This window comes from Tauraco erythrolophus, chromosome 7 (genome assembly GCF_009769465.1).
Source record: "Tauraco erythrolophus isolate bTauEry1 chromosome 7, bTauEry1.pri, whole genome shotgun sequence".
NCBI lineage: Eukaryota > Metazoa > Chordata > Aves > Musophagiformes > Musophagidae > Tauraco > Tauraco erythrolophus.
The window spans coordinates 54,602,158-54,629,758 of record NC_141471.1 but is presented as its reverse complement, the minus strand read 5'-3'; the positions used below and the strand labels follow the sequence as shown (position 1 = coordinate 54,629,758).

The following is a 27,601-nucleotide window of genomic DNA, read 5'->3' as shown; positions in this document are numbered from 1 at the left end:
AACTCCTTAATATATCACTGAAGCCTGGGGAATCCTGTAGGTATGGATACTTTTGGCTCGCTTTACAAAAATATGGAAGATGCTACCACTTCATAAATACAGTTTGTGCTGATAGTAGAACTACTTAAACGTGTTGATGTAGTTTTTAATTTTCTCAGTGCAAGTCTTAGCTGTACTATTTACATGTATTTAGGTACTTCGCTGTATATCTAGCACTATTCGTTTTATTTTGCTGGAACTATACAGTCTTTCTTTGAATCTCATCTTGCAAATTTTTAAGCCCATGTATTCCTATGTAGCTTTTATAGTCACATCTATATTACCTAATCACTTTAGAAAACTGTAGATTAAATGTTCTTGTATCTGTTGTTGTTCTATTTTGTATAATATGTTTTCAATACACTTTTATGTTTAGAAGGAACTGGTAGATGCTCTAAAATATAGAGAAAAACACAACGTGCTATTTGTCACTTTTTTTTCCATATCTGCCACTGCTACTTCAGAGCACTACAAATATCACATCATTTCTCAGATTCATGCTCAGGCTAACTAAGCTACAAAGACTTGTTATGCCTTTATGAAATTCTTAACGGTATGTCTCCTTTTCAAACTCACTTGTTTTCTCCATTTTCATGTTTCTCAGTTTCTTTGTGGTTATCTGTCAACCTCAACAGTTTGCTTCCTCCTTTTATCATTCCTTCTCTAATCATCTGCTCTGATTCTTTATCCTCTTCATCTGGACGTTATATTTGTTTTCTTCCAGCAATTTGGATGGCTGTCATCAAACACATTCTGCAGATTAGAAAGCTTTACTGGACAGAAGCTGGGTGCTTCAGGCAGGTCTTGGTCACTTGAACGACTTCTCAAGCAGTATGTTATTCATCACAGAGAAGGGAGATAAATATTAGTGTAGCTGAGTACAACACAGATTCAGGGTTCTGTAAGAAGTTAATTGTAGCCATAAATAAAAAGGGAAATGGCTACAGGAGGTAAGTCCTATCTTCTGACCTGATATGCTGTTTGAAATGCCTGTGTTATGTGATACTTCCTTTTAGAAGAAAACATATCATACCAGATTGAACAACCCAAAAGAGGTGATGTTGCAGCAGTTTGATGACCCCAGATCTACCAGTAGCAAGGCTAACGATGTGTTCCAAGCAGGCAAGTGCACATAAAGCACGCATATACACTACGTATATATGTGGCCGGCCACACAAGTCATAGATGCTCAGTACGCTCACACAAACATGGCCTCACCCTGCTTCCCACTCCAGCTGAGCAGGATGGAGGCTCACCTGAAGGAGCGTATATATATACACCTATGTACAAGATGGATCCCTCCAGCAGCCCAATCTGCCTGGTAGCTGGCTTTTGATCCTGGTCTCCCCAGTTTCTGTCAACTGGACATACAACCCCGATGCAGTAGTTCCACTCTATTTACTAGTACAGACTGTTGCATGCACACACCCCCAGAGCTGGCCAGGGCTTTCCAGGTCCCCACAGCTGACCCCCCCTGACCCCTGGAGACATCCAGGTGCTCCCACATCCAGACCTGACCCCTTAGAGCTCATGTGCTTGCTGGCTAGTCCAGCTTGATCTTTGTTAGCCATCACACACCTGTAGTTTCTTCAGTGGCTAGTACCACGGACACCGGGGCCCTCTGACCATCTGCTGGCACTCACAACCCCCTACACACACGTGCACACAAGATCAGGAGCCTCTTGCCCAGGAAAGTGTTAGAAAGGAATTTAATAAGAAGAAAGGACAGACCGTGCTGATTAGATGCAGGGTAGAACCAGGCAAGTGTGCTGACCAGACCACTACTTACACTTCTCCCTCCATTTTTTCCCCACTTTTTCCTCATCCAAATGACCTAATTCTCTCCCTTTTTCTGCCTTTGATTCTATCTCTAAACATCCCATAAGTTTTATGCTATCCTGATTTGTGTTTCCCATGCATCGCATCATGTGTCCCACCCCTAGGCAGCAGCCCCTGCCCCTAGTCTGAAGAGTGGTGGGGAGAGCTGCTCCCAGTGACTCATGACGATGGGCTCCATGCCCAGGCACTGGAGCTGAGGCTGTGCTGCGACAGCCCCAAACAGTTTGTTTGTTGCTTGCAAGTCCTTGATTTGGGTCTCTCTCTGGGCTTGTTCAAATGGGCCTTTGATGAGCTGATGGCTTCTATGATGGACCTGGGAGCAGCCTCGCAGGGTATTATTTGGGCTTCTCCCCTGCCATTGCATCTCTCAGCTCCTCTGTGGGTGTGCAGATGGGCTTTTTTCACAGAATCTGATGCTTTTCACATATTCTCATCCCTTCAGTAAACAATCTAAATGGATTCTCTACAGTGCTGCTATTAAAACAGATGCAAACAAAAGAGAGTGTGTGCCAACCAGGGCAACCTCCGAGGCACCCATCTAACATGTTACTAATTTCACAGCTCATCCATTATGTGGAAAAGATGAGAAAATTATTTCCTGTAAGTTGCCAGGACACAGTCGTTCCTAATTGCAAGCATTGGAGACGAAACATGAAAAAAGGGGACATGGAGCAGATGTTTCTGCTGATATTTTTATGACAGTTAAAAAGTTGAATTCTGTTGGCATTGTGAGTCGCTTAGTGATTAATGGAAGTGACAAAGATGATATATTGCTTCTAAATTTGTGTCATGTTTATAGAGGACATTTTGATTGAGATAATGTAAATGCTGATACAAGCATTTGTTTTTGTAATATTTTTGTTGTTTTCTGTTGGTGGAAGTAAGCGCTCAGCTCTTCTGGAAAACCTACTCTTTGATTAGGTTTCTGTAAGTCTGTGTGTATAGCAATTGTTTTCTAGGTATAAGCTACTGTTTGTTGGTATGGTTTGTTGGTTTTTTTCAAACAAACTTTTAATATAAGGTTTTAAGAAATCATATTTTATTTGACCAGTATTTTTTTTAATAACATATTGAGTAAGTGCAGCCAAGCAAGATGCCATATTTTCCTTCACAGGACTGCTGGTTTTGATAGGTTCAGATGTGAAGATGTTTGGGGAACAGGAGTGGAGAGGAGGAGGGAAAGGGACAGGAAATAGTGAAAATTGTGACAGCTGTTGAGGCCTGTAAAAATAAAACTTAATTACAGTCCTATTAATGAGCATGGGACTAATGCATTTTGGGATTAGTAATATTCATGAATAAACCAAACCTGACACTATAATCTCTTTTAAAGTTGTGTAATGAGAGTATCTTTTTGTGCAGCTGAGCACTCTTTAGCAGTGATGGGTAAGTTCAGCTTTTAAGACAGATCAAAAGCTGTGATATCCAAGGCAGGAAAGAACTAGCATGAACTTGGTGGGGAAAAATCCTCGGGTTTAATCTGTGGTTTTGCTATTTTTAGCCACTTATAGGAATCTTGTATTAAAATAAGATTGCAGATATTTCTGTAACTTTGACCTGAATTTACTGGAGTTGTCTCCCGTACTTTGGCCCTTGTATAACTTGCCAAGGTTTTCATTTGTCTCTCATTGCACTTTAGAGTGCAACCAAGAATTTGTATTGCACAGCTGGAAAAGTGTAAATCCAGGTTTGTACCTTGTCTCCTCTTTTCTGTTGCCCTGGTAATACATCATAAGTGGGAGTAGAAATCATACTTTTTCTTTAGAGGTATGGATTTTTCAAACTCAGTTTTTATACCAACTTTGAGGCCTTTTGCATGGGAGAGAAGGATAGAAAGGAAAAAGGGGGCAAGATGATATTTGCAGTGTTCTTGTTGTCTCCCAGCTGGAGAAGACTCAAGCTCCAGGCAGCTCTGAAGCTTTCTGTGGCTGGGACCAGTGTAAGACCAGCACAAGCATGGCGAATATCTAAGAGTTTCTTTGACGATCTTCCCTCTCAGATGCAATGCCCACGAATACATCATAGCTACATAAATGTGCCAGACCATCCAGATTTAAAATGAAGGTGTTTTACTTGGAGATGTTTGTTCTGATTTTACAGTTCTCCCTTTCAAACGTTTTTATCCTGAATGGTGTTTATTTCAGCCACAAAGAGCCATGCTAGAAGGCAGGTTTGTTTTGGTTTTGTTGTTTTTTTAATGTTTGTGTATCTTTGACTTAATTCTCAAAAACACCTTGTTAAAAATTAGTGTCTAATTATACTTCTTTCTTGTAATGTTTGTAGGCTGACACTGTTACAAGAATGCTAATTGCCTAATCTATGGCTTCTAATTAAAAATCACTGCTAAATTTGGTTAAAAATCCATCTTTGATCAGCCTTTTAGATTTAAATTCATTTCTCTCTGCTCCCCCCTCCCCCAGCCCAAAGCAAAGAAAGAACGAAGTTGAGACAGAAACAGAAGCACCTCTGGGTTTGCCATAAATTAGATATTTTTCTTCTATATTCATAGCAAATTCCTGGGTCATGCTACTGTGTAGTAACTCAAATTGTGGTGTTCGCCCCCATGGCAGTAATTTTCTTTAGTATTCCAGTCGCAAATAAACTCACACTCTCTATCTTGTTCTGATGGCAACCCCTCTACTTCCCTTTGTTACTTCAATGGTAATTGTCTTGTTTATCACTGACACAAATGAGCTTAGAGTCAACTTGACACAAATTTGGCAAATTTCCACATATCTTGTTATTTTTATTCTTCTCTGCTTTTTAATTTCCTTTCTGTTTCTACAGGGCATATTTGAATATTGCACTAATAATGAGAATCCTTTATAAGTCCATTAGCTCACAGTAGGAGGCAGAGGGATAGTGTGAGGCAGGAATAGCAGCTGGGAAGGTGGCAATCCATAACTTCAGAGCTTTAAGAGGGCTGCAGCTTAGATCAATGGCAGCAAGAAGAAGGTTTGTGCTTAGTCACGAGGGAACTTTACTGATGGAGTTTTTGTTGGCATGACAGCCAATGCAGTAGTGGACAGAAATGTACACTAGACCAGCCATAAAGCACTAAAATTGCATCTGTTGGTTTACCTTCGCAATTCATTTAAAAAAAAAAAAATAGGGTGTATGTGTGTAATTATAAAATATTTGTATTTATATAGAATATACATATTTATGAATATAATTTTATATACAATATTTTTCTATATACAAAATTAAAGAATCGTCTTTCTTTTGGAAGCTATTTTAAGGGTTTTGAGGTGCAGAGAAGCTGAGCACTGAAAATATCTGTGCTTAAGAGGAATTATTCAACTGTAGAAGCAGAGGTTGTGGAAAACTGCTGGTTTGTTTTGTTGTTTTTTTTTTTATTCAGTTCTGCAGAAGTCGGATTTATTGCTGGTTATCTACCTTGTAGTACATTGCATATATTTCTATGAATAAGGAAAACACTATTTTGGGATGAATTAACAGAAGCATGACTTGAGATGTGCAAATTAATCCTGCCGTGCTGGGCATTGTCCACTCTTATAAGCTGAGCTTCATGGAAAAAAATGGAGTTCAGAGCAGAGTAAGAAGGCTAATGGAGCACGTAGAAAACACAACCTGTGGCCAAGATAAATAAACTTGGCCTTTTTAATGTAGAAAAGAGATTCATATCTGTAAATAGACAAAAGATGGCTGCAAGGAGGAGTACAATGAGCTATTCTCCAAATTCATGGTGGGTAGAAAGAGAAATGAGGAGTTTAAATCGCAGCAGAGCAGCTTTACAGTGTAGAGAAAGTGGGAGAGACACCGATTCTGAGGGGCTGGTGGAGCTCTAGGCTGCCTTGGCCTGTTTAGGAACTTACATCATCAGAGATTTTGAACAGGAGTATGTCAGGAATGATACATGGATGTAAGTGAGCTTTTTTGGGAGGTGGATTAGATTATCTTTGAGGTTCATCCTGGCCACGTGATTCTGCTGTTATACTAAGTATGATCAGGATAAAGATTCTGCATTTTTTTCCCAGCACTTACTGCTCCAAATTTAATTTGAGCAATTGAACAACCTTTTCCTGGAACATCTTGTAGAATGATGTTGTACTTATTTAATGTGATGTTAAGAGTACCAGAACTAAACCCTTAGGCTTGAGTTAACTTGTGTTTGAACTGCTGTGAATAAAATAGTTTTACAGTGTCTGATAGACTCTTGCTAGTCTCATATGGCCACAGTGAAAGGATGAAGTTCTGAGCTCTTAGAATTCATGTGTTTGTCCTGGCCAACCGTGAGAGCAAACCAAGAGCCCCTAAATGATTGTATCGCAGAAAAAACAATCAAATCTCAGTTTCACTGTGAAAGTGTGTTGAGATGCCAGGGGCTGTCCTCGATTGTGCTATTGGGACTGTAATACATCAGTTCAACTTCTGACTGTGGACATAAGCTAGTCATTGCTGAGAGGTAAATGATTGGCTAAAGCATGCGCCATGTCATATACAGCTGTGATTGGGTGGACTTGTTCATGGTACTTTGCAATATTCTCAAATTCTCTTATTTACAGTGAAAGTTTCCAGTTGCTTAATTACATTTATATGTGAAAACTGCGGTTTTGCTGAGTGGCTGTTCAAGTATAGCAACATGTCTTTAAAGGCAGGAGAAAGCAGTATTCTTGCAGATGCAATGTCAGTATTACAAGAATTTACGGGATTTAGTTCACTCAAATTTTCACTTATACATAAAGCCAGGGAGTGCAGCTTTTCCAATATCTGTTGACATTATTAATTAGGCGATATTGCTTTGGCAAATGCGTATCATATTTGGACACTTCTTTATTTCTTGTTTTTTCTTGAATGTAAATCGTTCGATTGTAACTAAATGTAGCGTAACTCAATCTGGAGTTGTTTTATTTCTTCAGAAAGAAATTTCTGGAAGTTCTTCAGCATCACAGTAGATCCCTTTCCCAAAAGAAATTTAAATCTCTAAATGACTCTTTTCACATACACATCACATTTAAGATGTGCATAAAGATGCAGCTTATCAAGAAACTGGATTTTCTTCCTGAACATGAACCTCATTGCAGTTCCTGACACATTCAGGCATGGTTTCTAATTGCATGTAGACTGGACATAGAAGCTCAACATTGCAGCTAGCTGAGTGTGCTGGCATCATTCTCCTGTCTGTGTGTCACAGACAGCTCACTGTGTGCAGCCATAGCTGGCTGCTTCCTGGGCTGTGACGGCTAGACGCCTTGAAGGTCTTGCAGCTTTATCTTATTAAAGCCTTATCTTTTATTTAAATTGCTGCTTCCTGTGCTTTTTCTCAAGGTAACCTAATTCTACAGGGGCATCTCAGCTGCAAGTGTCTGAAATTTAGCTGTGCAGCTTGTGATGAGCAACTCTTGGTTAACCTACCTTCTGACCATGCAGAAATTGCTGTTCTTAGAAGTTGATTGGAAATTTAGTTTGAAGAACTATAGTTGGTGTTGCAAGTCAGTGCTGTCTAGTTAGGATTTTATTTTAGTTTCCCACTACCACCACCTTTTTTTTTTAGGGGAGAGTTTTGTTTTAGTGAATATTATGCAGATATTTTTTCATCAAGAAGAATTTTTGAAAAGGTATCTTTGGCTGTATACAGAAACTAAAACAGGCATTTCTTAATTTTTTTTTTTATATTAATATAGTAGTGTAGTGGGAAAAAGTAGCAAAAAAAAAAACAAAAAACAAACCCAACAAAGCAGAAGTCTTGGTTACCCTGTCATCTTCTCTGTGCAGGATCAGATTGTGTTTGGTGTTTTTAATTTTTTTGGAGCTCTTTTTATGTGAGTGTGTCTACACTTGGAAAGATAAGTTGAAGTGTGTTGAAACAGCCTGAAACATTTTAGATACATGTGTAGTTCTGTATCAGAATGGTGATGGCTTCTTCTTCAGCTTTAATTTCCTCCTTCTGTCACGTTTTGACTGATGAGGTTTTCTGGATGCTGGTGGCAGGTGGTGCTCCTTGGCTTTTGATTCATAATTTATTTTAGATTTCAGCTCTCATAGCTGAAGGTGTTGGGAGCTTCTGTAAACTGACAGCCTAAAAGGATGGAAGGGGCAAACTCAGCAGTGTTCAGCAGCAGTTTTCAACCACATCTGCTTTGGCAATGATAAATGAACAAGGACACCCTTAACGTTTGGAAACCTGGCAAAAACTACTTTGCAAAATATTTCAAGCTCACAATAGTCAAGATCATATTAATTGACTATGCTATTAATGAGTAAAGACTTAGTTTAGTTAAACTTTCAGCTCTTCCCTTGTAGGATGGATAGTTACAATAGTAATATAATTAAAAGTAGAAGGATTGTCTAGCAATGAGTGTGTATGTGGATGCATACAGGAGGGATTTGCATGCCAAAAATGTACTTGTTAAGTAAAAAATAAACATTGTTATATAGAGTTATGTTTTACTCTAAATTGGATGTAACAAAATTGCAATACAGAGCATTTTTGAGAGTGTACATCAATACAGTATGGATTTCTAGCAATACTTTGATCTCATCGTCGTATCTGAAAGGTTTTCCTCACTTCCAAAATGTGAGATGTAAAATAGCTGTTCACACTTATTTTTGGATGACTTTAACAACACTTGTGTGCTTATTGTAAGTTTAACTGTAACTAGAGACTGAGTTTTGGACTTTATTTTACTTTTTCTGTTCTTAGACATTATAAGGATGAGTTCCAAAACACAGAATTTTATATCGAAACTTTAAAAAACTGACAGACATAGGGTTTGGTTTTCACTATTGCAGCAGTAGTCCTACGGAGTAACAAGAATATTGAAGTAGTGTTGCATCATGTTGGCTTTTTGTGGGGCTTTTAAAGAACTTTTTAAAATACACAAAGTAGTAGAGCACACCAGCATCTTAATGTGGTTTTGCTGTCAATACAGATCTGGAGTTCAGAAGGATTTTTCTTCTCATATATAACTTTCTTTCAGTCATAGTGAGATTTCTAGTTCATTTAACCTATTTTAAGAAATGGTAACAGATATGGTTTCTCCACCATGTGGTACTGGAAAAAATAAGGATGGGAATAGGTTTGTTGTAGTACTGTACAAAGAGAAACTTCTGCTCACAGAGTATTTGTGTTTATAAACAACTTTTTTGAAAAAACTCAGCTTTTCAATTGGTCTTCCGAATATATATTGTAATTAAGCAACAAATTAAACTTCTTTCTTTTAAAATAAGACACAGATAAGCCATTTCAGTGTGCAACTATTTCTTGAGTATGTTTGGATGTTTTTCCTTCTTCCTTGTTTGTGCTTTCAGCCCTTTTTAAGGAGCCTGAGTTGAAACCAGCTTGATGTAAACTCAAGCACCTCACAGTCTATATAGCTTTCAGTATTTTTCCAAGAAGTTGAAAGTGATGGAGAGGTGTAGCTGGACTTGATGGATCTGATGCACTACTTACTTTTGTCATTTTACTGTCATTTAATTCCACCAGTTCCAGTGACTCTACACCTTTCCTATGCCCCTGTAAAGCTGAGGAGATTTACTCCTGTATTAGCAGCAGTTTAAAGGAGTTTATCCCCTGCAGCAGCCTCATTCACTGTCAGAAAGACGACATGTTGTAACGCGTTCGTTGTGTCGCATAGTGCAGACTGCCGCGCTAGGTCTCCTATTTATAATGAGCTTTGTACTTATAAAAGGAGGCTATTTGTCAGTCCTAGAATTAAAGCTGCATTTTACATAGTGATGAAGAAACTGTAGTTCACCAAGGTGCCACTGAAACTCTATGGAAAAATCATATAGGGCAACAGTTACTAAATCCTTTTTGTCATTCAGCTCTTCTGCTTTCTAGAGACAGACAGCAGCTGTGCCGGCTGTGTGGGATAACTCTCTTGATCTTTGTGCCAGGTGGAAAGTAAAACAGGAGTGAGAACATCTGCTTCCCCCAATCAGTAAAGAGCCATTGAAATGTAAGAGAGGTTGACTCTTTCCAACTTTTGACTAACAGTCTGGAGCTGGAAAAAGCTATTTTGTAAACTGGTTTTCTGAACCATTTGCTTTTCCTCAAATGTTTAAAATGGAGGAGCCTAAAAACTCGGAAATGAGTGTTGTCTTCCCCTGTCCATCAAAGTATTCCCTTTGGAGTTCAGGTAAGCAGTTCTGGCAGTGGCAAAGAACCCATGAAGAAATGCAGCTTTGAAAATGGTGTTAGGGTCTCTGTGGTTACAAGGTTTTTGTTAGTTTTTGTTTAGCTTTAAGCTGCTCTCCATTAGTCTACTTCCTTAGCCAGCCTTTCCAAGAAGAGAGACTTCTCCCCTCAAGCTGTGCTTAAGCCCACTGTTATGAATGTAACAATGGCAAACTTCAAAATGTGTTTGTGGTTGCTTTTGTCAGCTGATTAAAATGACTGGATTTTCTGCCCAGACTAAGTTTAAAGCAGCTTGATGTTTCACACTTAAAGTTAAAATGGGATTATTTATGTTTGTATGGGTTTTTTTAACTTCCTTTTACTTAATGTGAGAGCAGAACCAAGCCCTTTCAAATTTTAGCATGAAATGGATTTGGTGGCCTCTGTGATCTGTATTCAGGTCATTAATAAGACTATAGCATCTTTTTGGTGCTCTTCTCTTTTTGATTCTTTTCATACCTATTTTTTTTGCTGGACTCTAAGACCTAGGATCACTGTTCTGACCAGGTTTTCACCACTTATTGCTTGTAGACAGTTTTTGATGCAATATGAAAACATGTCGAGTTAAGAGTGAAGAAACCATTTGGAGGACATTTCCCCACCACCACCACCTTCTCCTCAGGAAAAAAAAATATAAGTAACGCTTCAAAAAAATATATATATTGTGCTAGAAATGTCTTATCTGGACATCAGGGTGCATGGAGTTTTATCTTTATCTTGGAAGACTTTGAGGTTTAATAGTCTTCTGAGTAAGTATATTGTGTGTTTGGACTAACTTCCAAGAAAGCAAATACACATTTTTGGCGTTTTACTTCTACTGGCTTGAAAAGCAGAAATCTAATGTCCTCGTGTATTCAATCCTTTCATTCCTTTTTTATTCCTTATCTTCCAGAAGAACTCAGCACTAAAAGACCCTTTTCTCGATCTGTATACATGTGCCTTCTTCTCTGTATATATATGCAACTATTTCTCCTTATTAGCATGCGAACACTGTAGACTTTATCTCCAGATCTTGCATTTTGCTGACTTGTAGTTTCTTTTTTCTGCTAATATTTTTGGTTTTGTTATAACCTTTATCATTCTGATTTAAGCTGTTTTGATTCTGCCGTGATCCCTTCCTTGTTGTATTCTGTTTTCATTTTCTTTTGTGTTTTAAGGTACTCGAATGACTTCTAAAACATTGTTCCATAAGTGTTTGTCCTTTCATTTATTCTAGAGATCCTTTGGGTTGCTTAATTTCTATTTTTACCTCTTCTCCTCTGTCTTACACACTACTGATTTTTTTTTTTTGTGCAGCATTTCAAAAACCCATTTAAAAGAAGTACTGAATTATAAGGTTATCCTGTGTTGTCTTACTTTCTATGCCATCTTCTACTTCTTTGACATCTTGGTATCACCTCTTGCTCTCCTCCTCTTCACAATTGCTTTCTCTGCCTGGTGCTTGCCACTTTTGTTCTGCTGTTTAGTGGCTACCGTTTGCCATCTGAAGTCAACAAAAAGTCTTCCTGTCATCAAGTGTCTTCAGAACATGATTGTTTGCTGTTTCCTATTGCATCTTAATTACCAGTTACTTTAGTAAACCAACTTCATTTATGCCTTTATTGTGTTTCTGTACTCGTGTTATGTGATTTGTGCGCTACTGCTTCTTTTACTAGAACCTACCCTTTCATTTTTGTTTATTCGTATTTTAAAGGTCTTTAATTTTGCACCTACATATGGATAAAACCTGCCAAAAACCTGTCGCACAGTCATAAAAACACTTTTCAATAGCCAAATTTATTTAGCATATCCCATTCTTTTGTCTTTATTTGAAGAATTATCTTAATTTCTGTTGTTTGGTGTTCAACGTAATGTTGAAGCTTAACAAATCTAACTTAATAAAAAGCAGCTTATTTTGGTGCTGTAATGCCAACTAAGGACTACCTACCACTTTCTATTTCTCTCGTTCCAGAAGAACAGAAAGGAGGGTGTTGTATCTAAACACTTTCGTTTTTGTGAAAATATTCACTAGGTGTAAATGAGTGTAACTTGGTTGTGCCTTTCATATAACACTAATTTTTTTTTCTGAATTTTAGTAGTATCTCTGTACAAGGATTGGTTTGTCTTCTTGAAAGGAGCAAACTTAGATAAAAATGTCATATGGCCCTACATAAAGATCTGGATACTACAAAGAAAAAGCTCCCTTCGTTTTCTGAAAGGGTTTAGAAAATGGAAACACGAAACTTCTGGGAGATTATAAACAGTGTTTGTTATCTTTTTGGCTTGACCTGGAATACATCTGTTGAAGTCTGCAACTTGGTATCACAACAATTGTATATTAACAGAGTTGGTATTTTTTGATTACATTTAGGTAGCATGTAGAGTGTTAGAGAAATACTTCTCAAGAAAATAGGTTATTCCTTATGAAATCTGCATGAAGTGTCTGAAAACAGGCGCAGAGCCTCTGATAATAAAAGATATCTGTTGACATTAGTTTGGGGAGAAAAGGGCAATGGCTTGGAACATTTCGCAATTTATTTAAAGTATCTACTTGTATAAAAGTAACTTTAGATCCTGTAATGAACACATAAAACTTCCCAGGAAATTCTTTATCTTGTAACATTGACAAGGAGATTCTCTTTATATGTAGGTAACAGTCTAACTTTGCATTTGTGCTATGTCAAAACTGGAGACTTTTTAGCTCTACTTTCCTTCCTACTTCTAGATAGTTAGAGGCCTTTAAACCTGTGTATGTGATCAGTCAGTCATCATCAGAGCCCAGCGAAACAGCTCTTCCTTATGGACATTTGAAATAAAGCCAGTCTTAGCAAGGAGATCACTGGCAAGAATTGCCAACAAATTAGATGAATTTTTAGGCTGGATGCGAAGTCTGGTTAAACAGACATTTCATTTCTTTTAACAGCTGATTGATTGATTCCAAATAAAAAAGCTGTACCATCTGGTCGTTGGAAAACAAAGAGGCATTACACATTCCTTGTTTAAAAATTTGCATAGAAAAATATTTATATAATTTACCAATTATATATATTCACACACTAATTTATATAAATTACCATAAATTACTTTTTCTATGCATAAAATGATTTAATTTATTCATGTATAGTGCACATAACTCTGTAATCATATAGATAGAATCTTTTCTAGTAATTCCCATTTTTTATCTACAATGCTTATTATTGTCTGAGCTATTCATCATAACAAAATTTAACAAGCAGTTTTACGACTTGAAATAGAAAGCAGTATAGAGAGGTCAAGGAAAAATGGAAACAAAACTCCCTGCCAGATCAATTAAACTTTCTCCAGTAAATACTGTGAAATTTTAGACCTTGCTGGAACACAGTATTAGTTATGTACATAAGTAATAAAGTAACTGTAGAGCTGTGTAGAGACAAGTATTACATGTAGTGAGAAACTTCACAATTTTGAAAGTTGATGTTATTCTGAGTGGTAATAAAACCTGAAAAATTCTGAAACTTACACCAAAAATTTGAGTTTTCTCTCTGTATCTCTTGAAAGAAAACTAAAGGGAAAAGTGTGTTGGATCAATAGAAGTGTCTCCATTTATGATGTAAAACTTAAACCGGTGTATAAACAAAGCTCTGAACCAAAGTATTTTGAAAAACAGTTTAAAGATACTCTTGAAAATGTTTGCTTGTTCTTCTCCCCCTCCTCCCAAGTTGTTGGAATTCTCTTCCTGTTCTGGCTTTCTCTCACATGACAAAAAATGAAAATGGGTGCCTCAAGCTTTTAATCACTTTTGTATCTTTTGGAAAGATGCTTTGTTTTCTGTGAATGTCAATGATGTTATTTCGTTGTCAAAGGTATAGTGCTTGGTATATAAATAAAGTCTATTTATTGTCGTTATGGATTTTTTGCTATAGGATATCAAGATCCTTATTGCTGTGTTTTATTCCAGCTATTCATGAACTCTCTTGTGAAGCGTACAAACACTTGGGCAAAACTTCAAATTCCTACTGGATAGATCCAGATGGCAGTGGGGCACTGGGACCTTTGAAAGTTTACTGCAACATGACAGGTAACAGCATTGTATTTTCTAATTCTTTTTTTCTTTTTTTTTTAATGCAGTTGGGAGAAAGAGTTTGTTCATAATTCATGTTTCTTGGCAAAAGAAAAATAATTGCAAAGAGCTTTTCATGAGAGGGGTCATCAAATCTGTAATCACCTTTTAGTATAGTCTGAGCAAGGCAATAGCAAATTCATTTCATAAGCTTTCTGAATAACACCTATTATGAGCCTTAACAAGCCTTTGTATCCTCAGTGCTGCATCATTTAAAAAAAAAAAAATCCACCAAAAAATCCACCAAAAATAAAAACGCCAACTAGATGTATGTGACTATTTAACAAAAATATTGTATATCAACATATTTGTAGTTCAGTAATGTCTGTGGTTCATGGGATACTGTAGAAGACAGCTTTTTAGAAACGTCAGACTTTTATTTCTGTCCAGGTATTGCTGAATTTCACACACCTATCACCATAGGCAGGGAATAGAAATTATATACAAGAGAAACAAAACATTTGCGTTTTCTTCATTTGCCTGTTTAGTCTTTTTAACTGGTGTTAGGACATACCTCGTTTAACTTCTGAGACCATATATATAACTGCATTAATGTATTTTGATTTTGTTTTTTTTCCTGCTTTTAACACTAGTTTTGCATGGATGATTTCCCATCTGGGCGTTCTCACAGAAGATATCCTGTCTTAGTCATCAGCGTTGCCATGCTGAGGCAGAAAAATATGATAATGAAAAAAGAAAAGGGGGGGCAATTTTCTGTGCTGAGACTATATTGTTTCTTTGGTCTGTTAATGCATGACAATTGTCTCAGCACTTTTTCCTGACATGAAGTATTGGGTAGCTGATACAACCGACACGTCCCCTGACTTTGCCCAAGTGTCTGCATAAGTAAGCTTGAAATTTCAGTCTGTTTGCATTGGAAATTTGTCGTGTGTCTGAGTTCTCAGACTTCTGCGTCGGCAGCATGAAGGTGAAGACGCTATCACAAGTTGAAACAGTAACTGACACTTTAGAGATCACAGTTGCTGAAGCTCATATAGTTGTTCTTGGAGGCAGAAACCTGGACATGACTGGACCTGTAGGATGGGTTTTAGCCGACTTGGATGGGAGAAACTGAGGGGGCAGGGAGGAAGCTGACTTGAAGGGGGCTGCATAACGCATGCAGCAGACCCCAGACCAAGTGCTCATAGGTAGCCATCCTGTTGGAGAACAGGAGAATGTTGTTGTTTCATGTTGCCATTAATGCCTGCATTCGTGTAATAAATAGGTACTTGAAAAGGAGCCTGATCTAAGCTCTGGGAGTGATACCAGCCCTTCTTGGACTGGAGAGACAGGCCAGCCAATGTGTTCTGAGACACAGATATAAAGGCAATCTTTCAGATAAGTAGATCTTGACCCATTTAGGGCTTTTAAATTCATAACTAGCACCTTGAACTGTTTCAGTAACTAATCAGACAGGCACTGCAGGGAACAATGCCAAGAACTGCTGATATATTATAGCGATTTCTGCTATTCAGAAGAAGAACCTCTGTGTTCAGGGCCAGCTATGGCTTTTGGGTACTCTTCAAGGGTAGTATTGTGAATTTAAAAATATACTACCATAGTGGTGTCAGGCACAAAAAAAGTACACATATCCAGAACTACAGTATTGCTCATTTATGTTAAATATAAACATACAGCAGCAGGCCCTGGTAGCTTGTCCAACACTGGGAAAAATACAAATAAGAAAATTAAAAGTAACCGTTTCATTTTACTAACATTTCTTGTCTACCAAACAATTTCCAGGGTACTTAAATGTGATGTTTTCCTAACCACTGCAAGGACATCATGAACACTAGGATAAATTATTTAGTGCTCATTCTCTTCATTTGGATATGACACATGCTGTGGAAAAATGGAGTTTCCTGTATTAACCGAATGGCTCTCATCAGGAACTCTTTTGCTACAAGAAAAAGGCATTTTGCACTGATATCCATGTACCTGTTCAAATTCTAACAGTTCAAGTCCTAACAGAACTTTTTTTTCATTACAATGCAAATGACTGCAAGACATGTGAAAATTTATGGCAAGTAATTTTAATCTCAGCTTCCAAATCTGGAAGGCCACTCTAACAGTCGTTCCTGGATAGCTTAGTAAAGCGCATCACCTGTATACATACTGTGTAGTACAAATTTATGGCAGCTGTTACGGCTTTCATTTTCTTTTAATTAGTGGTCATCTTAAGCACTGAAAACTTTGAAAGGTAAAGAGCTATGTCTTTAGGAGAAAATTCACAACACCCTATATCTTTTTCTGAATTGATAGAGTATTATCAGCAATACATGTACTAGAGAAAAGTCAGAATGAGCTTACTTGAAGGCTTTAATTTGCTTTGTCATAACACATTTTTTTAGAACTCTAGCTATGCTGCATATCTTGTCATATAATGAAGGACACTATAACAATAGAATAAGAGCAGAATTCTCAATGTTAGTATTGAAATTTTGCATGTTTATGGTATTACTAGCACTATATTTGAAAAATAAAGTAGCTGAATTATGATTATCTTTTGTGAAGATGAAACTATGTAACCTACAGATCTAGCTATACTGAAGAGTGTGTGGAGTACACTAAAGGGAAAAAAAAAAAACCCACTTCTTTATATGGCAGGATAGTGATATATTATTTTAATAGAGACATCTTTAACTGTATTCCCTCTCTAGCCTGAGAGTCAAATCCAAATGTTCCCATTAGCCAACTATGTTCAACAAACATCTCTAGATTAAGTTACTACACAAGATGCTAATAGACATTTTAAATATCTTGTTTCATTCAGATGGAACTAACAAGTAACAACATCTTACTGACTGAAAACATAATGTAAAATGTAACTTGCTAGTTTGGTTCCTGGAGAAAACAGGTCCATGAGGTTAGAGTTATTAGAAAAGCTAGTATCCATCTTCCTAAAACAAGGTGGCTTAACACTTAGGTACTGCTTTTACGCTTACTGTGGTATAGCTTTACTGGTGCAAAATGTTGGAGAGTCAGCTGCACTTTCAGTTGACTATGAACCTTCAAGGGCAGGGGAAATATCCTGAAAAGCCACTGAAATTATGTATTTATAAATTGCATCTTTAGCACTTGAAGGCATTGTTTCACAAATATTGCATCACAAATGTCATTTCATCATTATGTCAGCATTTCACCTACAGATTGTATAGTCAGAAAGTGTTAGGGTTCTCAAACATGTGAAGAAGTATTTTTTTTTTAAAAAAATGAAGAGAAAATTAATGTGCAGTAGACAGCTGTCTGGGCGTGTTTCCAGGTGTAATCCATACCCACCTTTAGTGTGTCTTAATTTAGTGAAGTGGTGAATGTCATGAGGAGTCCTGCCTTTCATAGATGTTGCTGTGGTAACTAAAAATTGTTCTGGTTTCTAAGATGTCCTGGCAATTCAGTAGTGCAGCAAAAGACTTAGAAATACATGTGTGCTTGTGCTCTCCGCAGCAATTCGTGGTCTTTACAAACTACTCTGTATTGTCAAAGAAATCCCAGAACTGTGCCATACTCTTGTCCTAGTCTTCTCCAGATAAACCTTGTATTCATGGTGCTATGTTTTGATAGTGAAGAGGGACAAAACACTTAATTTCATGTCCTTAGAGTGGAAATAAAATGTTCATTATCTCATGTTTAAGTATCTATGCCTGCTGCAGTAATACAGCTGTTAAAAATCTTGAGGCATTGTAATAGATGTTCAGCATTTTTCAAAATACTTATCAATAGGAACTATGTAAATTTTAGGAAGTGGGTGCCTTTTTTTTTCTTTAAAAAAAAAAGTAGAAAATGCTTAGAGTTGAAAAGTTGAAACTTTTCAAATTAATGCATTTATGGAAAAATATTCCTTGAAGCTGTGATGTGTCATAGAGTGTATCCATTAGACTGCTTTTCAGTTTATCCTGACTTGTGCTCTTAGTCCCACAGGGAACTGTGCCAAAGCTTTGTTATATTAAGGCTGAGATCTTACCCTTTTTCAGAGGCAGGTCCATGATGCAAAGTTAGACTTTGCATTCAAGCAGGTTTTCCCGAAGCTGGAGGGTTACTATCTCAGTATCCAGTTTAAGGCCTGTCCTCTGTTCTCTTCAATTGTTATTAGAACAGTAGTGGTGGTGGGGAAAACTGTTGTTTTAAGATATTTGTTGGAAGATGTAGACTTCGAGATTATTACAGCTTCACCTCATGCTCTGAATGATATTTCATGTTTCTGAATCTTTAGACTTGATTTAGTTTCTCTGGCAGTTTTTGTTTCAGTCTTATTGAGAAAGGCGCAAGAAATAAGTTAATATTACTCCCTGTATTTTGTTTCTTTCCCTTTTTTTCCCCTCAGTCCAAGGAGGATGGGGAAAAGGTGTCAGATCAGTAAGTTTACCCTGATCGTATCTTGTGCATTTGTCCTGCTAAAATCTTCAGAGTGGAGGATGGGGAATAAGCAGAGCAACAACACACAGGCATCATAGGTGCTTAGTTATTTATCCTAATGGTTATATGCAACGTCAGTGAGAGAGGCAGACCAGCACTTCTGTAATTCCTTGAGGCTTTGCACTGAGGATAGGGAAATCATAGTCTTTCTGCTGTTTCTTCTGCTTCATCGTTTAGACCACTGATGCAAAGCAGAACTGAAAGATTTCATAGTCTGTTTTACCGGAAGATATGTCAGTTAATTCTTTTTATTGGTCCTGAAGTCATTATGCCTCTGTGATGTGGCTTTTATCTCATTTCCAGATCCAATTAGCTGCAAGCATAATGGCTCAATTTGAGTGGTACTTACCCTGTCCCCTTTCTAGTAGAGTTCTTTTGCCTAAAGCTGCACATCTTCAAACACTTTGTGCGTTATCATTATGCGCATTCATAGCCCGCCTCATTAAGGTCAAATATATGGGGTGGCTTCTCTACCCACTCTCCCCCTTCCTCTCTTCTCTCTCTTCACTTTTTTTAACCGAAGTGGCACATGTAATAATTACTGCAATGGTTGTGAGTAGACATTAAACAACCATAACTCTCACATCCTGTGATTTTTCTGTCGTCTTTCTGTAAATAGTGGGTCACTAGAGTGCTTTTTACTATGACATATGTAGAAACATATGGCATGAGTATAAATGTGCCATTCATCACTACATACTGATGAAAAGTGCCCCAGCAGCGCTAAGTGTTTAATTCTATTGCACATATCTGTATAATTAGCTTTTCAGATGAGACATTTTGCCTGAGAACTGATTTACTGAACTTCCAAGGTACCGAAACTTTTATGCATACAGATATATATAAAAATGCATGCGAAATGTAAAATTTCGAGCAATTTAATTCAGCAAATAAAAGTAAAGACTTTTTCTGTGTAGATTCTCCAGTTTGATAGAGGAAGGAATTAGATTTTTTCAGTTGTTAACTCAAATAGAATAAATTTGCACAAGTTTAAAGGGAAAAAAAAACCAAAATTTTGTCGTTGGACAATTGTAAGTTGTTGCAAGTCAGTAAAGGTATAGAGACCTTGCCCTGTGTAATCTCACTGCAGAAAGCTTCCAATACAAGTATTTACGGTTTGCTACCTTAAATACAGGAAGGAAAAATGGCTTCAGTGTTTCAAATATGACGTATGAAACGAAGTTTTGATTTTTAACAGCATCTCATACACTTTTCCTTCAGTTGCAGAGCTTTGTTTTGAAGGCTTTTTAATGAGTTTGTCAGATATTTTTTCAGATTAAAATTGCATTTGAGAGGTAAAAAGAGGAACAAATAGTTTAGATGGATTGAGGCTGCTGTTGCAGAGTATCCAAGCTTATTTCCTTGAAGATGAAATGAGACCAGAAACAACTATAGAAAAAGAAGAAAATGGAGGGGTTGTGCGGGGAAGGGCAAAAGCATCAAGCCTTTTAAGACACTGGTTTTGGCCAGTTGATTTATCAAGGTAGACTATTTGTATAAAGAAAGGAGAAAATACTGAGGAAGAAGGAAAACATTAGTCATTGAAGCATCAGCGGATTGTGTCTGGAGCAGCATCTCTGATGGCAGACCTTCTTCCTAACCTGAGTTCATCCTCCTAGCTGCAGAGTAAAATAATAGACCCATAAGAGACCTGGAGACAGAGCAGACTATGTTTACATCTTTACATGCCAAGTAGGCTGAAACATCCTGCATCTCAGTTTTACTTCATTGATAATGATTTTCATCTGTTCTTATTTACAAGGCATGTCCTTTTTATTGGTTTTATAAGTACATAATTTCATCTTGCATTCATTTTTTTCATTATTTTTATTTCATGTCAAATTTGTCTTTCTTATGAAAATGCTTCTTGAGGTACTTAACTTCATCTCAACAAATTTAGGTAGTGCCTTTCTTTCCCTGCTCTGGAGCACAGTACTGACTATTGGTAAGAAGAATGTTGTGGTTGTTTTTCCAGCTGGATGTAAACTTTCCACTCATCCTCAATCACTTCACAGATTGTAATTGCTGGCCTTTGTCTGCACTTGATTAGATGTGGCTTGTTGTCTGGAATCCTTATGAAATAAATCAGAATGGTTTTGTTTGTTTGTTTTTTCCTCAGGTTATCACTGAAAATGGTGGTGTTAGGCACTCCTGTGCTTGGCAGTTACTTGGATTTGACTGGCTAAAGCCATTATCTAGATAGCAAGGAATAAGTGAATGTAGGCTGTTGCTATGTTCTGTGACATCATATTGAGTTTGCCATATTGGAGGCTTTTAAGGATGGAAGAGGAAACAACTACAGGCTACTCAGCCCTGCTGATAAAACCACGCTTGAGTGCCGTGTGATTGTGAGATCATTTTGTATTACTTTAGTGTTCAACACTTAAAAATACAGTGCCACAGAAACAGTCTCCACACGGAGATGAAGGTTTTTATAATCTCAGGGCTCATCGTAATATAAAAAAGGCAGCATTTGTTGGGAAAACAGGATGCAAATCAATGTCTGATGACTGCACTAAACAAAAATGTGTCCTAACAAAAGTGTGGTGTCATAACTGTTGGGTTTGCAGTATATCATGTTAGAATCATATAATTCTACAGCGTGTTATAGTATCACTAGATACTTTCTCCAGTCGCCCTTGCATGTGTGAAAAATGAAAAGCTAGCCCAGTGTGCAACTGCAGAGAAAATATCTAAACTATAAAATAAAAAATACCTTGTGAAGTCTTCTTCCAGGAGAAGGTTCTTGATTTGCTCTGTTAAAGTTTGTCGTCTACTGCATTATTGGCATTTAAGGTATTCTTATGTTGTCAAACAATAGAAGCATTTCATGCTGACTACTTTCTTTTGTTTCTTCCCGCTCTTTCTTCCTGTCCCACTTCAAGCTCTGAAGTGTCATATGAAAGAACATAGGAATAAAAGTCCATGTCATGTCATATCATCCTTCTAATGTATTTCAAGTGCTCATAGTTGTAGCATGAGCATTACAGAACTTGCATACATCAGGCATAAAGCAATTAAATGTGCACTGACCTCCAAGAATTAGAACAAATTAGCATTTGAGAGTGACATAGCAGAAGTAGTTGGAAATAAATCAGAATCTGTTTTGCAAAATTATTTAGTCTAGGAGAGAGGAAAACATCCTGACATCATCTGCAATCAGAAAATACTCCTCATTTGTTGGAAACTGAACTCTGAACAGAAATTAGAAAACAACAAATCTTTTTAGAACTCTTTGTGCATTGCAGGACCCCACAAGCCTGTATTTCAAGAAATATGTCCATAACTGAGGGAGAAGAAAAAAGAGATGGTTGGAAATACGATGATGAAGGGTATCATCTACCTTAAACTGTTACTGTGAATGTTAGAAGCAAACATTTAGCTCTGGATTTCACTCCTCCACACCTGTGCCCCACTGGAGATGTGCAGAACTCAGCATGAGCTGCTTCAAGCCAGTGATATGCTTCAGTTATCCCTAGAATTTTGCTCCTGTAGAGAACGTTGTTGAAAGCTCAAACAAAGCTTGTGTTTCCAGTAAAACTTTTGTTTCTGCTTTTGACCACTTTAGCCAAGTTAAGGCTAGACAGTTAATTTACCCCTGAAATGATGGAAGAAGTTGTTGAGTTTTTTAAATTAAATTTTATTTTGATGGTAATATTTTCTACAGAGTATTTCTGTTGCTTGGGTGGGTACAGATGTTGCGAGTGTGTGTGTTTCTGCCTACTCCCTACATCACTGGGAAAGCTTCTCTATGCTTCTGTTGGCTTTGAGGAACAATCCCCGTGATCCAGCTGTACTGTATCAAAGCCAGGGAGGTGTGAGTCAGTAGGTTCAGGTGGGGATTTCTGGTATACAGAAATACTTTCTCATATGTGTTTCCCCCTTAAGGCTTCTTTGTCCTTAAACAACTTTTCAAAGAATGGCTTCTCATCAAGTCATGTTCAGAGCTGGTTGTTTCTGACTGCTGGTACTGTCCTGTCTTGTTGACCAACAGTGGGACTAGGGAGAAAACCACTTAGCTGTTCTAAGTATTCTTTCTGTTATCGTTTTCTTTGAAACTAGAATCAATGTAACTAAAAGATCGCAGAGCAGATTAGTTTAAAGGAAACATTCCTGTTAAGATGGCAAATTGTGTATTAAGTTCACTTATTACTGAGATAGATAATCAAATAATTAAAAGATTACAGACAATTGTAAAAAGAGAGGAGAGAGATTCATTCCATTCTAGAATTCCCAACCAGTATTCAGTGTGCAGTGATGCACATAGGTGTGTTAATTCTCTAAATTAATTTACTTAGAAGGGCAGGTAACCTGTGTTGTCACTATTGCTATTAAAAATTCAGGCTTTCTAGCTTCCTCCTGTTTGTTCTGACAGATGTTTTTTAAAAATAAATTATTTGGGCAATGAATAAACTGCAGTAGACATCCATTTTGTTGTGTACGTAAGCATACACAGAGTGGAAAAGTACAGCAGGTTTCCTACACAGGCAGGAGGTGTACGGAATGACCCTCCCAGGACTGAATAACAGGTGATGTTAGTGCAGATTATGTAGGAGTGCAAATGTACAGTGCTGTGGAGAGTTTGTGTGAAGGCTGTCTTTGGACATTTATAGTAAATCCCAAGATTATATACATGGTTGCATTTTATCACTTAGAATTAGTCTTAGTGTTTCTTCACAAAAGAAAACAAATGGACAACAATTATGATGTGAATTTACAGACAATATTTTTACTGATTTCTGGAATGCTTAGTACAGGTTTTAGGGCAGCATCAGAAGTATGCTGTGAACTCACCTCCATCTCTGTTCCTCATGGTGAGAGACAGATAGAACTTGGGGAAAAAGCCTGTAGGGTAACAGCACTGCAGGTGAAAAGGACTTAAATCTGTGATCATCTAGGAATTGGCCATTTTTTCATCTCCAAGGCCAAAGAAAGCAGCACTTCCTCTGAAAATATGGCAGTCAATCAGAAAATGCTATGAAGAGACTGCTAACATCCATGATAATCAAGGAGGAATTTTCCTGGGAGAACCAGAATTGTTTGTAACCTACTGAGATTATCACTTGCTCCATAACATCAGAAGGTGAAGAATAGTTGAAATAGATTTGTTACAACTTAAAAGCAAACCACTGGTAGCATTCCACATGGTTTAGTGAGCAGAGCCCAGCCAAAAGGGGCAAAAGATAAGGAGTCATCTGTGAAATCTTGTGCAGTAAGTAGGGAACAAATACAGCTGGAGAACATCCACAGAGCAGACTTCCAGATTTGGAATGGAAACGTACGAATTACGCAAACCAGGTCTCTTGTTTAGAGAGTCTCACCTGCTAAGTGTAAGGATCTTCTTCCACTCGTGCTGGAAGCCAAGTCTGCCTGATTTCAGACAGATGATACATGTAAGATAGGATGCAGCTTGTCATTTCAATGTCATATTAGTTGTCTGTTATTGTGCTTAGAGTTCATGTTTATGATCCAGAATTAACATGCTTTCTGTGTTTTTTGCTTTAGGGTTTCTTCCATTTGCTAGCCCCAAGTTTTCGTTTTTTTTTCAGAAAGCCTGAAAATATTGGCTTTATCTAGTATGTGTCTGTTTTACTGTGTCAGGACATGCTTTTCTGAGTGGGAGCTATTGAGGTAATGATCTTCCATTACCCTAGATGAGATTTATGAGACTAACTCTGCACACACTGAAGCATTCAATAGTAAGCAATTTCAGAAAATCAGTCAGAATAAATTATTCCCTTTCCTTCCAAAAATTATTATTGTGATTTTTGCCAAAGCAGTATCCTAAACCTCGAGATATTTCTCTAAAGAGAATAGCTTCTTTTCTCCACTTTGGGATGCATTTGTGCATCACAAATAGAAATCACTGTAGATTTTCTTTCAGATCAGCATTGCCTGACTGCAATGGAATAAACCTGTCAGTAGTAATAAAAGAAAATTAAATATGTTTGTCAGTAGTAATAGGACAAAATATTGTCACAAACCAATTGGAAATGGCAATGTTGTAAATTACTGTATCGGAGATCTAGGACCATCACTGCTCAATTGGACTCTCTTTTTCTTAGCAATAGTCTGTGGAGAGGAATCAGTGCTCTCACAGAGACGTGGATTTTCCACAGAAACTGCTTAATGGGCAAGTTGGGGGAGTTAGAAAGGCAAAGCTGACTCACCTTTCCAAAGCCTGAGCATACAGAGTTCTCTCCCTTGCACTTACTAGTCATGGGTCTAGATCAAGTACGTTTGTCAGAAGCATTGGCTTGTGCTTGAAGATGTTTTATTGCTATTATTGATCTGGTAATTACCACAGAACTATTCTGAAATGGTTACTCTTGCTTGTGCTGTATAGTGAGCATCTAATGAACGAACAGCTGAGCCAACTGGGTGCTAACCAAAAGCCGCACTGAGACTATTCAGGTGACTGACAGCTCTGCTAGACTGAGTAGGTGCAAAAGTGGCAGACTCACAGTATTTCTGGTCTACGGTTGTTATTAGCAAAAGACCTAACTCATGAATTTACTTTGTGCACTGACATGGATTCACTGCTTACTTGTCTGCCTCGTTGCGTAAACTGGATTTCTCAGAAATGACAGATCAATGGGAAGTAAAATAAAAAAATAAGAGGGTACTAACCTACTTAATTAATGTTAATATTCAGAGGAGTCTTCTGGCGTTTACTTCATTAATTCTGCTGTGTACTGGAGCTCTGAGTAGTTGCTTTGCTTCTGCCTGACAAATTTGCCATAATGGTCACAGATTTTTCCTACAACTGTCATGCTAATGTTAAGATCATATTACTTAATGCCCAACCGTACTGCAAACCTACACTTTCATATGCTTTGCAGGGCTTTGTGGCATCTGCAATGGAAGAGAAGTGCTGCTGATGCCAGAGACCAGCAACGACCTTTTTCATTAAATCAGAGACAGTAGAATCAAATTAAAGTAACTGCTGTTTCAGCCTTCTTGCTAGGCAGAAATTACTAATCAATCTTATGGGTTTTAGTACATTAAGTGCCAAACTTAGACAATTTTTCAATATTAGATCTTAATATTTTCAAATCAAATAGTATTTCTTGAAGGTGTAGCTAGAAAAAAGGTGTTATCTAATATCCCTGGAGGTTACTTCCTTTCTTCCCCTATCCTTTTGTTTCCAGTCCATATTGGCCTGGGAAATGTCTCAGTTGTTAACACTTTGGTTCACCTCTATTTGTGACTAACATACAGACATCAATATTAAGTCTCTTCACGTTCCACTTTTCCCTGTTTTCCCTCCAGCCTCTTAAGTAGTGAAAAAGCCTCTTTTGGAGAAGTGGAATTAAGCCTTTGGCTCACTGAATTATTTGAGGAAATTTTATGTTAACTTTTGATTTCTTTCTGCACCAAAATTTTATGTGTATGTGAGACTGGAATTGTTCAGATAGTATGGAAGAAATAAATACTCATTTTCAGTTTTGCAAGTTGCAGACCCACGTTTGAAATCTGCAAGTAGATTTATTTCTACAGCTACTCATTATGCAATGAAGTCAGTTATCTTTGTGAATTTCAACATTTGGTTGATGAATTTCATCTTCTATAGTGGATAACATTAGAAGTTAAATTAATGTAGCAAATTTTAAAACTGAATAGACATGTGTAAATACATATATGTCTGAAAACTTCATAGGCCTCTTGGATGTCACTGTTTCAGTTTGATCCATAGGAAGTTTAATGCTTTTCGCTTCGCAGAGAGCCCTGTGGAAATTAGAGGGCTGCTTGAATATAAGACAGGGTATAATTTGTGTGTTTCCCTCAAGGAAATAAACTTTCTTTTTGTTAAATATGAGGAAACCTAATAAAATAAATAGGGAAGTTGTTCAAAATCAGAGTGAGCCCTTGAAGACCCGTAAGTAGTTGATTGCTAAATGGTTTCCATTGCAGTCAGTACTTTCTCTTCAGACTTACTTTATTCCAGACATCATATTTTTATATTAATTATATTATAAATCCTTTACCTTTCTACATAAAATGTAGTCAGAAGGCTAAGTGACCAGCAAAGCTGCATGAGATGCATGTGTACTTACCAATAGGAAAGATTACATATATGTAAAGAAGTCATTGACAAAGGCCAAATTGCAGGCCCAGGACAAGTATGCGGGAGTGTGTGGGTAAACTGTAGTCAACTCCTGCAGTAATAGACCTGGCCATACATGGAACCTTGTCTGGTCCATCACAGTATTCTCTATAATACATCAATATCAGGCTGTCCCATGTGAATGGAGATGTTTCCTTGCAAATAAAATTTCTCATTGCTCTGGAAAGCAGTTAGCTGTTGTCATGAATGTCTTCTGTATATGTTTGGAATCTTAGTAAGAGCAGAGACGGTGTAACACATCTTTTCCCAGATAAGAATATAACAAAAATGCTTAGCTTTTCAGTTCTTTTGAACTCAAGTTTACAAAGTCCAATTATACACAGTCATGATTTTTTTGGCATCTCAGAAATATTAACTTAAAATATAACATTTCTACATGATGAAACATGTTAAATTTATTAATAGGTAGTGTTATATTTCTGATTGTTATTGGAGTAGATAGAACAGTATTTGTAAGCCTTCAATGAAAAGGAAAGTGGTATTAGACCTAGTAGAAAAGCATCTATATTTTCACGTACGCCACTCTTCTCCAAATTCAGTGATGCTTTCTGTGAATGGGCTGGTTTCTGTATTGAAGCATAAAAAGAGTATGCAGGAGAAAGGTTTATGGAAATACACATTTCTGCTTTTCTTCTCATTAATCCTATGGCTCCTGACACTAGAAAGAATTTTCTAAAAACAATAATCTGTTGGATATCTGCTAGCAGGAAGCCAATGAGACAGCTGGTATAACATCAGAGTTTCTTAGAGTGTTGTATCTAGGCAGCACTGTCTTTGAGGTGTATGACACTTAGGGTACTATTTTCACAGGATACATATTGCAAGGATAGTTGGAGTTTCTGAAAATGCTGATTTGTATTTCCCTAACAGAGCCAGTTGTATAAAACCGCTTTGTCTTTTCAGGCAGTAGTGTCCACTGCAATGAGTTAGGGTGTTTTAATGATGGTTGTGTAGGTCCTGA

At 37.3% G+C, this 27,601-nt stretch overlaps 1 protein-coding gene across 1 annotated transcript in view; it reads left to right on the top strand.

Moving 5' to 3' along the window:
* CNTNAP2 (contactin associated protein 2) overlaps positions 1-27,601 on the top strand; it is a 1,148,354-nt gene that overhangs the window by 772,546 nt on the left and 348,207 nt on the right. The window contains exon 12 of the mRNA XM_086615189.1: positions 13,938-14,057. Coding sequence (XP_086471315.1) covers positions 13,938-14,057 — 120 coding nt within the window. The remainder of the gene's footprint in view (positions 1-13,937; positions 14,058-27,601) is intronic.